At 31.7% G+C, this 12,303-nt stretch overlaps 1 protein-coding gene across 1 annotated transcript in view; it reads left to right on the top strand.

Annotated features, from left to right (window-relative positions):
* LOC126885214 (protein disulfide-isomerase A5-like) overlaps nt 1–12,303 on the top strand; it is a 63,389-nt gene that overhangs the window by 8,409 nt on the left and 42,677 nt on the right. The window contains exon 3 of the mRNA XM_050651668.1: nt 8,089–8,296. Coding sequence (XP_050507625.1) covers nt 8,089–8,296 — 208 coding nt within the window. The remainder of the gene's footprint in view (nt 1–8,088; nt 8,297–12,303) is intronic.

The raw sequence follows: 12,303 nt of genomic DNA, 5'->3' as shown, positions 1-12,303 counted from the left end.
AAATAAGACACTTACATTGACGAAAAAGAGCTGTTTTCAACAAGACCAAGTATGCAAAATTCGATTTAGCAGAACCGGACTTACATCCATTTTTTCATAAGAAGGTTCCCACTCACCCCCACCTCTTAATTGCAGAGGTAGACTTAAAATTGTGAAATCAAATATGCACAGAATTTTATAAAGAATACGATGATTGGATTTCCAGTGCCCTTTCATTAGGTAAATTTTGTAAAATTTTAATTTTTTAATTTTTGATATTCAATTACGCCCTCTAGCGGTGGACCTACAATTATGAAAATAATTTCCAGGCTTTTCCGGAGGCAACTTTTGTTATAAATACTTTTTTCTCAAAGCTGTTCTATAAACGGTTCCTGAGATATGGCCAAGAGCCATTCTTATTGGGACACCCGGTACATATTGGCATTAAAAACGAAAAATCGATAATTTTTGACATATCGGGTTTTGCCTTAGTACCAGAGTTGTTTCTTTAGTGTTAAATTTTAAATTTTAAAATAGTTTTGTTTTAATTCCTTACCTCTACTATGTTCGTTGTGTGCTCTCATTTATTTCCCTCTTTTTTTTTACGTTACATTTTTTGTGTTTTCTGTGAGTTTATCGTTTTTCTCCGTTTGCTTGACATGACATGACTTCTTTACCTTTTTTAGAGTATCCACCAAGATTGAATTAACCTGTTCAATATTGGTTTTATCTTTCTGTATGTTATTCTCTATTTCTTCCTGGTATGCCCCTGTATTAGTAGTACTGATGTAAGAAGAGAATATTCTGGAGAATATTCTCAGCCAGAATATTCTCTTGAGAGTTGCTGCGTCCTTAATCGTGCTAAACATACATAAAAATGAAAAACGGAAAATGTGGATACGGCTTTTCTAAGTAAACGCGAAACAATGAGTAATTTAACTATGGAAATAATGCTAGACAATTATTTGTTTAAGAATTTTACAAGAATGTCAAAAAGTGATTTCGAACTATTAATAAATAATGATAGGGCCAAGAATAGAGAAGAAATATCAAACATGAGAAACGCAATACCAATCTCAACAAGATTAGCAATTGTTATTTATACCTATATACTGACAGTTTTAGTTTAATGTATTTATTCAGGGTGCACTACTCTTCCATTTGTCTCATAGCTCCAGAAGTATGCCAAGTTCCACAACTCTGGACGTAAATGTACTTCATTAATAAACCTTGTTGTGATTTCATTTGACCACGTATTCATCTTTTCTTTGTATGTTTTGACAAAACCAAATTAAATTTCAACAGAGTACAGGAAATAAAGAAGAAATACAGAGCAACATGCAAAATTTTCCACAGCAGTTCGACTTTATCGGCAACGCATCAGGCACTGCAATAATAGTGTTCAAATACCAGTAAAATTTCGGCCACATGGCTCAGCCAAACGGCGATATTTTCATTAGATGGCTGTAATGTTGCCAGAAACATACCAAATATATATTTTCGGCAACATATTATTGCTTCAAAAACTAGCCCGTCTAAATGCCCCTTTAGACTTAGACCAATCCATGACTAAGCTGACGACTCATGAAAAATAAAATCCCACAACTTCTCATCGGTACATTGAAATGCAGAATGTAGATGACCAGGATGAGCTAATGATAGAAATAGATTCTGAACCTGAGACCTCATGTTTTTCTGATTAAATCGCCACATCCAGTACTTGCATTATTTGTTGTTAGAAGAAACTTTCATTTTTTTATCGAATAAATTTTGTGTTCTCTGTTGTTTTTGTATTTTGTTTATATATAAAGAACACTGTTGTTTAATCTCATAATTTTGTATATAATTTCATGATTTTTAATACCCTATTTCATCTTCAACAATATCCCTAAGTGTGTCGTAGGTAGTGTTGCCCAAATGCAAGACCAAGACGAGACTTAAAAAGTCTTGGTCTTGGTCTTGCACCAATACACCTGGTCGTGGTCTTGGTATTGCACTCCCGGTCTTGGTCTTGGTCTTTGTCTTGCAGCAAGAGTCTTGCAAGTCTCGCAGTTGCCCACTAGCATATTACTATTTATTAAACGTTACTTTAGATCTTAGAACAACGTAACAGTATAGGTACATTTTCAGCTTGACTTAACAAACAGGGTGAGGCAGATAAACTTTCCTATTAAAAATATCTCCAGAACTAAAGACAACAGAATCATGAAAATTGGAATGGAGTGTTTTGAAGAGTGATCTATTTAATGAAAATATTTTATCTATTTCCTACTTCCAGTTATACCGGAAGTTGCCTATAACTTCTTTTTTTTAATGGGACACCCTGTATATTTTTACATTTCTGAATTCTCTTCCATGTCTTCTTTCTGAAATATGAGGTTTTGTAATATCATATATGGTAGTTTAAAAGATAATTACGTTTTCTTATTAATTTTGTAGCAGTTTTCACACCCTGTAGAATTGGTTATTTGACATCAAAAACTTTATTTATGTTCAAATGATTTTTAATATAGTCTACTATTGTTAAAAATTATTAGTGTAGCTAAATGTTGAATTTGATATTCAGGGTTGGTCGAAACTCGGAATGAATATTTTCTGAGTTTTCTTAAATGGAACGCCCTGTATTTTAGTATTGTAATGAAATGATATTTTATGGTACTTTTTTATTTATTAAGCATTCTCGATACCTAACTGCCTTAATTTGTGCTTAATTGTTAATCGCACTAACAATCTTAACTACGTAGGTATTTTGATAGCTCAACAATTATTGGTAATTTTTAGGATCAGTCTAGACTTGTACGACTCTAGACTCTAGATTAATATGTATCTATTTCCGAAAAATTATTTGTTATTGAATTATTTGCGAACATTTTATGTTCACGGCCAACCTAATAAAATTTCACATATTTTTTGTTGCAAATAATATTTGGCTTGAATCACCAATAACTCACAAACTAAAGCAGTTAGGTATAGGAAATTATTAAGAAATAAAAAAGTACCATATTATATCATTACAGTACTAAAATACAGGGTGCTCCATTTAAGCAAACTCAGAAAATACTCATTCCGAGTTTCGACCAACCCTGTATTCTAAAAGTAAAAATTTAGCTATATGGTGTATTCCACGAATATAAGACTGTTTTGGATAATCGCGACGACGAATATTTTAGTATGCAACATAAGAAGTACGAAAGTATTTTGCTCTAATAATTACTCCAATAAACAACAATATAATTTGCAATTTTCTTTGGTCCTTCATATTTTGCACAGTAAAATATTCGTTGTCGCGATAATCCAAGAGAGTCGTACCTATATTCGTGGAATGGGGTATACTAACAATTAAATATACTTTTGGATGTCACACTACTACAATTCTACAGGGTGTGAATATTGCGGCGAAATTAAGAAAAAAATTTAATTCTCTTTTAAACTACCTTATTTTATAACATTACTAAACATTTTAACAACGAGGACATCGAGGAGAATTTAAAAATGTAAGTAAAAATATACAGGGTACCACATTCAAAAAAATGAAGTTATAAGCAACTTCCGGTATAACCGGAAGTAGGAAATAGATGAAAATATTTTCATTAAATAGATCACTCTGTAAAACCCCTTTGTTCCAATTTTCATGATTCTGTTCCTTTAGTTACAAAACCAACCAAATTAATAAATGTATAAACAACTCACATCGGGTGGGGTTTGAACCCACGATCTAAACTATCCCTGCCTATAGGTACTCTCACTAACTGAGCTATCTACGATGTCCCACGGGAGTCAGTCTGTTTCTTAATAAACATTTGCATTTAATAACCTTACATGTGCTAAAAACATGGTTAAAACACAAAAAATCCAATAAATGGCATAAACTTGACTGTATTAAAGAACATTTGTCTAGAATGGTATTTTGTTTGACCCATTGATATAATTGCACACTCTGCAAAAAGTTTATATATCTACGATAGTCTTTAGTCTTTAAACTGATAAGGAAAAACAATCAAGTGGGTGTTGTATTATATCAGCTTTGGTGACATCATGACAAGTTTCAAAAGGATATTTATTACTGTCGGTGTCAAAACACAAGATTATTTTATGAAAGGACCTATTCTCAAAATCTAGACAATTTCAATGAATTTCAGAGCGAAGGCGTCGTCTGCTATATAAGAAAGAATGTATTATAAAATATTTTATTTTTACATTGTACAAATTTATTATGACCTCCGAGTACGTGTCAAATAAATATGTCAAGTGTTCTTTTAACACTCGTACTCGTAAAGCGGTGCTTAGATTCTTACGTAAACAACGGTGCGGGGTGCATTTGCACCCCATCTGTATATCCATTTTTTATATTTGAACGTCGGGAAAATTGATTAGAAAGATAATTAGGACTTGTTTATTATAGTATGAAACATAATTTTACAGACAAAGTACCCATTTCTTCTTAAAAAAAATTATTCTCGTTGCAAGATAAACACATGAAATTTTTCACAGAGTGACCAACACAAAGTTTTTACACAAAATACAGTTATTTCGGGACTTTCGGTCTTTTTTCTCTGACATAAGTAACACCGACCTTGTCCCGTAGCTCTGTTAGCTCCAAGTGGAACACCATTTTTCTAAAAAATCACGTAAACGTAAAACTTTTTAGATGCTGCAATGGGTGTAATGTGTTTAGAATTGAATTTCATGCGAATAAAAAAATGGACAAAAATCAAAAAAATTTATTAAAAAAGATAGGTAAGAAAAACGAGGTCTGGGGTGCAGCTGCACCCCGCACCGCCTTACGAGGGTTAATGTATATTTTGATTCGCTATGTATGTTTATTGTATTGTTCATAATGCGCATAAGTCCAATTTTCCAAATTTTGTTTACCTTTTTTTGCGTCTCATAGTCTCTAAGCATATACCCGAACTACTATATTCCCTAAAACGACACTCAATCCTAACTGCAAGACGCAAGAGTCTTGCAGGCTTAGTCTTGTTCTTGCTCAAGTCTTGCACGGTCAGTCTTGGTCTTGCTAAAATAAAGCGGTCTTGGTCTTGGTCTTGCGAAAATGCAAGAACAAGACCAAGACTGCAAGACCAAGACCGATTTTGGGCAACACTAGTCGTAGGGTTCATTCTCAGAAAATTCTCCATATCGAGAATGTTCTCTGATTTTTCATTCTCGAGAATTTTCCAACACTAATTAGTAGTCTCAATAAATGTGACATTTTTACTCCTTGTTTGATATTTCTTCTTTCCTTCTTTACGACCAAGACTATCTTTGCTCTACCTCTAACCATTCTATGGTTATTCTGGTTGAAAATTGATTTTCAGTTACTACAGTTACGTCTTGAACAGCATCTTTTTTGTTTTGTAAAATATTATAATGCAATTTTAGACTGATGAATTCAATTGGATGGAAGACCCATAAAAAGTTAAGGACTGATTTTCAGGACTATTCTGTAACTACAAATCAAATAGAAATGAATCAAATCGAATATAGGTCAACAAGTCGGATCGGAATTTGTAGGAATTGGTATTCTGTAACTCGTTGGGTAGGAACTGATTTCAACAACATAAGCTGTCAAGATTACATTTCGACATCGTAATTGGTCTTGGCGCTTAAACATTTTAAGAATTGCTACTCTAATTAATTTACTAGTAGAATGTGTAGATTTGAACGTATCTAGTGTGTTTCAAATGGAAAACCAAAACTCTTCTTAGAGAAAAAACTTACTTTTTCCGTTTAATCATATTTTATGTTCAGAGATAAAGTCTACTATGTAATTTAAATGCTTAGGACATGTTTTTTTCTTTGGTGTTCATGTTCCCAATCGGTGTTCCATTTTCCACTTGCCATTTTTAATTCTTGTGTTGAATTTGTCAAACTTAATCAAAACAAACCAAAATTTCTACTTTTTTGATGAATTCTTCGCACAGAACACTTATTTCACTTTGCAGTGCAGTGTTGCCACCTTTTCCTGAGCGTGTCAAATAGAGGTTGGCGTTTTTAGATTTACACTGATTATGATGTGAGTTACGGAATGCCAATCCAAGTACGAAAACGATGCGATACATATCAAACATTCCGATTTCGAGTAATTACAATTCAACTTGTCATTTCTGATCGATTTGTTAAAAGTTACAGAATAGGGCTGATTAAGACTGTTCTTAAGTGTGATTTGATTATAGGATGAACTGCAGAGAAACTTGTAAAAAGGACAGACTGGAAAAATCAACAAAAAAAAAAGAATGTGTGTGTACTTTGTATGCACGTAAGAAGTTATACTTCTATTATATAATTTCAACGAAATAAATATACTTAACAGTTACAATACAAAAAATTAACAATGCCAAATATTAAAAAAGAAAAAAGTATGAATCGTCCGGGATTTGAACTCGCAATCTCGCGATTTCTCGATCTCTGGTCCAATGCTCTACCAACCAGGCCATCAAGGCGCATGTTACTGACGTTTCAGATATACATAATTACACATCACGGTGACAAGTGAAATATGAAAATAGATGTTTTATTATTTTACGCCCAAGGAAGACAAATCCAAAGACACAAAATTATAATAAATAATACATTTACTAAAAAACACTAATATAATATTTTAATGGCTTATTTGCGCTGATACATAATTTGAAAGATTAGCAACTAAATGTCATACTGTCTGTGTGCGCATGCGCGCAGATTTATGAAAAATTTTACTCTCAATCGCGCCTAAAGAAGTATAACTTCAAAAATAAAGATTTATATACATGTTAACGTATAAACATATACAGTTGAGTCCAGGTTTCTTCTTCTTCTTCTTTTTGTTTTTGGTCTCGCTGCAAGGCGATTACCAAGTCCAGGGTTCTTTACCCGTGCGTCATCATTTAAAGTATACGAAATAAGTACATAGGACATTCACTAAACGCAATAGCAAGTGACAGGAAGTGGCTACAGCTCCGATGACAGGTTGTATTTTAAAATTTAACTATATGGCACTGTGCATTGAGTTTACCTCCATGTATACGAATGTCCTTTTTCCATAAAATTATGCTGGAAAATATTAATGTGTGTGTTACAACAACATACAAATTAATGCGGCAATGAACGAATATGAAAATCTCTGATAAGTCAGAATATAAACTGATCTCAGTGGTGCCTTTTGATCATGTGATTGCAGAGTTTTTATCCACTTGATCAATGCTATTCCAATTTCAGAGCTTCCACGTTGACCATTAATCTCTGTCCAATTATAACATTGCGCATTATTTGGAGGTGCCGCTTCATAGATTGTAAAGTTGTAGACACACAATTTAAAAGAATATTATAGTTGTGACACATCTGAGGGTGGTATTTGCAATATACTTTATAAATATTACTGTTAAAGCGTGTTAAAGTATAAAATATCGTACTCTTTTTAAAGTCTAAGTAGTTCTGAATCATAAACTAACGATACGCAATAAACGGACAAGTCAACTGACAAGTCAACTGACAGCCAAAAGTGACTAAGTTGACTTAGTCAGTTTTGTATGTAAAAAAAATTGTTTTATGCACATAGTCATTATAGACGAGTTTCGTTTGATGGTTGTATTACCTTTAAACGACTTGGTCAATTTTTCTGGTAAAACTAACAACGGTTCTTAGTGACTTAGTCAAGTTAACTCAAAACTGACAAAATTTGACTTGGTCAGTTTTTACAGTATACCGACAATATAAAAATTGTGAAAACAACTGTTTGTATAATATAAAAAACTTCAAAATGCAAAAATTCGACAAAAAAACAGCAAAAAATTCAACAGACTGACAGACACAAAAGTAAACAAACCAGAAACGTCACAAATTGTAATACTTAAAATCTGAATACATCTCCAATCGTCTTTTTTTGTACCTATCTCTTTTCAATGAACTGATTCTAGAGCTTTCATAAAAATAACATGTGTTTCTACTTAATAACATGCGGTAGCTGGTTTGTCATGAGTTTCATGCGTGGAAGAGAATGATGCTAGATAAAAAGTATGTGTTTTATCTCGCCAGGTATTAATGACGCACGGGTAAAGAATCGTGGACTCAAGCGTATGTATAAAATCTTACACTGTTATATTGTATTTTCATACTTTTTAATTTTTATAGAGATGCCAAAAAGATGTGCAAAAAACTTAAAATCTCACAAGATGATCCATATGTTATAAAACACTATAAAGATGGTGATTTTCATAAGGATTATGATAGGAAATTGACTGTCAGTTCTATGACCAATTTTATGAGAGATCCAACTGGAGACATACCATGGGAAGAAGATGTTTCTGCTACTGGAGTAGTGCATATTCCAGATGCAAATGTAAGTGTTTTATTTTTGGATAATAAATATTTTTATGACATGTAGGATGCCTCGAGAACCAAGAATGTAAGGCCATCTATGAGAAGAGCATAAGTTAGATGTGAATGAAAGGAAATGACCAGATAGGCAAATATCCACTTAGGGTTATCAAGTCAAAAGAAGGAGAATAGTTGTACCAGATATTATTATTTACATTAAGAAAATAGTCAATCTTTATTTTATGTTTTATTATCATTAAATAATGACCAATATTGAATTTTTTTACAATAATCATGATAGCATGTTGTTTGCAAATACTAATACAGTATGCAGGGCCTCCGCGACCATATGTGCAAAGTGTGCTATGCACACGGGCGCCATCCTTTAGGGGCGCCAAAACCCAGGGTCAAAAATTGAAAAAAAATTGCAAGAAAAATTTATTTAACAAAAGTTGAGACATTAAATAGGATCAGGTATAAATGCACACGAAACATATTTAAATTAGGTGACAGCGATTTTTTAAAACGTTGTTTTGTTCTTGAAGAATGACTAATCAGGATAATAAGGATATCGAGTCAAATCATTATTTGTTTAATGAAATTAAAGCGTTAAAGTTGTTTTGATTACTTTGAAAACAATTTAATCTCCACCCTTTCAAACGTAGTAAGCATTTCACTAAGGATTCTTTTGACATTGCCTATATCTGTAGCTTTTGGCGAGCGATTTTTTTCTGGAAGTTAAAAATCATTAAAAATCATTTAAGGGCAATGCTTCAAGAAAGATGGCCTGGGCTAGCAAAATTATCAATTGGAACAAGAAATTTTTGATAATATAAATTTTAGTGATGTAATTAACAACAGCAAAGTCTCGGAAAATATTGCTATTACAATTTTTTTATTTTTCTATTGTACCTATACCCCAGTAACTGAACGTGAAATACCGTCGATACCGTGTAATTTTCCTGATCACCACAGAATTGCAAGAAAATTTGGATTTAGGTTCTACTTCCCTTCACTTAAAGTGAAGGGGAGTGAAAGATACCCCTTCTCGGGGGTGAAAAAATATAGGTCTAAAATAAGTCCGGAAATGGATAAACTGACTTATTCTAAGCAACTTTTGTTCTATAGAGTTTTCCAACTAAATCAACACTTTTCGAGTTATTTGCGAGTGAAAATATTTATTTTTCTACAAAAAAAAACACGTTTTTAGACGGATTTTCCCAAATTACTCAAAAACTAATTATTTTATCGAAAAAAATATTGTTATCAAAAATGTAGCGCATAAAAAAACAAAAAATTTTATATTCATGAAGTCTATAGACCTAGTAAAAGCAAAATTGAAGCTCATGAAAAATACGTTCTTATTCGTCAAATTCCAAATCTAATATTTCAACGTGAAATAACCAAAAAATGAAGCACTTTTCGGGGAAAACTCATTAAAACTTATTATGAGTTCTAAAGTTCAGTTTTTTGCCTTATTTCAAGAACCTACCTGAAGTACCTACCTACCTTCAAAAAAGTAAATAAATAAACATGAACCAAAATGCCTTAAGGGGTGCCAAAATCCTTTTTTGCACACAGGCGTCAGTAGCTCTTACGGGGGCCCTGACAGTATGTACCTATCTTTTAAAAACGCATGTTGTTTCAAATCTTTAAAAAACTTCACAGATTACCACTATTTAGCATGTCCACTATTTTAAATGCCCTTTAACCCGGGAGCAGTCGCTCCCTCTTCTGTCACGTAAGCAGTCGCTCCCTCTTCTGTCACGTAAGCAGTCGCTCGTTAGATTAAATCTAACAATAAGAAGTTAAAACAAATTTTTATTTTATAATATTTTTGTTTACTTGTAATTTTAAAAATATTTTCATTTGTAAAAATTTTAATGCTAATTGGTTCTTTCATTCCGAGTTTAAATTTTTCAAAAATACTTATTAACTTTCTCAGGGTTTGAAAAAAATTAATTCATTTAAAAAGCATTGGAGCGAAATTTTGCGACTACGCTCTTAAATAACGCCTTAATAGGCTGTTGATTATGTATTTTAGAAAGGAACTACAACGTTAACAGGGTTTTATTGTTTCATATAGTCAATGGACCTCTAAATATGAAAAAACCGTGGAGTGCTACCATTTAAAGGGGTGCGTTTTTAAAAAAGAGTTAGGGTAAGTTATATGCACATTTAGTGCAAACACGTATACAGAAAAAATTTTCCAGGTTAAATTTACTATCGAAATATCACATTTTAAAGTCAAAAACATGTTTTTTACAAAAATATATCCAAAAGAAAAGGACGAAAAAAACATGAAAGATAACAATTTTGTTTTTTGCCCCATAACTTTTTTCCACGGGGATATAGGTATAGGCATTGCTTCACAGAAAAAGAACTTCCATCCTTCCTCTTTAAAATGGCGTTTGGTAGAAGTCCCTGTGATTTACAATTTCCAAAATATGATTTTTCAAATTTCGCCACTCACAGCGATTTTGGGATATTTTCCTTGGTACTTCGCAAACATTGTTCTGTAACTTTTTTCTACGCCTTTTTAGGTATACGCAGTGGTACATTTAGTAGAAAGAGAAGTCAATTACCTTTAAAATGTTGTATCGTAGAAGGCCGTATGGCTATACTTAAGCAAGATATGGTTTTTCAAAATTTTATACTTTTAATGATTTTTGATATATTTTACGATTATTTTTAAATTTCTCATTATAACTTTTTTATTGTATATCTGGGTATATATACATTGTCTAATAAAAAAGAAAGCTCATTTTCTTTACTTTAAAATGGTGTACTGTAAAAAATTCTAGGACTATTTTTAAACAAGATATGCTTTTTAAAAATGTGACATATACACATGCAATAGGTCCCACTAAGTTGGAACCATATGGAAAACTTTTTTAGTATTAATTTTATGAAAAAAAGTTATTCTTTATAAAATGCTCTGCCTAGTCTGAAACCTAAAATGCAATCATCAGATATAAAATTTTATCAATAGTGTACGAGGTATGTTAAAAAATATGAATGTTGCTTAGGAGTAAAGTATTCTCCTTTTCATGAACATTTTTCAGTGCGTCACAAATTATAGAAAAAAAGGTAAGTCCGTGATAATACACATTTATGACATTTATTCTAACGTGACATTTTAATTAAATCTGACAGTTGTCAAATTTTATTTTCAATTTGGAATAAAACCAAATCAATTGTGTCTATTGCATTTATAAAATGGTATTTTCTTTCATTTGTATAGTCTTATAAATTGTACAGATTATATTGATAATATTATTATTTTATTTAATAAATAATTCTTTTTTGATTATGGCGCCATCTATCGACAACTAGAATAGTCACCGAACTATAATAATTACCAAAGTATTCACAGACGTGCCTTTTTTTCTGTCACATACAATTTAATGCGTTAGAGAGAAATCGAAAAACTGTGACGCACTGAAAGATGATCATGAGAAAAAGAATACCTTTATATTTCACAATATCAAGTGTTATTAAGAAAAATTATTTGGAATTAAAAATTATGTTATAATATACAATTATATTCTTGTAATTGAAAAAAAAAATAAAAAATTGAAAATTTTTTTCAAATTACGGATACGCTTGGGTATCCTACAGATATCTTCTTTAAAAATATTCCTAAATGTTTTTGGAATACACAATTTTAAAGTAAAGAAAATATGCTGTTTTCTGTTATACAATGTATATACCTAAATGTACAAGAAAAAAGTCATAATAAGAAATTTAAAAAATAATCATAAAAAATATCAAAAATCATTAAAAGTATAAAACCTTGAAAAAGCATAACTTGCTTCAAAATAGTCAAGCAACCTTATACAATAGACCATTTTAAAGGTAATTGACTCCTCTTTCTACTAAATGTACCATTGCATATACCTAGAAATGCGTAAAAAAAAGTTACAGAACAATGTTTGCGAAATAATGGGGAAAATGGCCCAAAAATGTTGTGAGCGGCGAAATTTTAAAAATCCTATTTCGGAAAATATAACTCGTAGAGACCTCTAC

The sequence above is a fragment of the Diabrotica virgifera genome, chromosome 5 (genome assembly GCF_917563875.1).
Source record: "Diabrotica virgifera virgifera chromosome 5, PGI_DIABVI_V3a".
NCBI lineage: Eukaryota > Metazoa > Arthropoda > Insecta > Coleoptera > Chrysomelidae > Diabrotica > Diabrotica virgifera.
The sequence above is the reverse complement of the archived record's forward strand: the minus strand, read 5'-3'. Positions and strand labels throughout refer to the sequence as shown.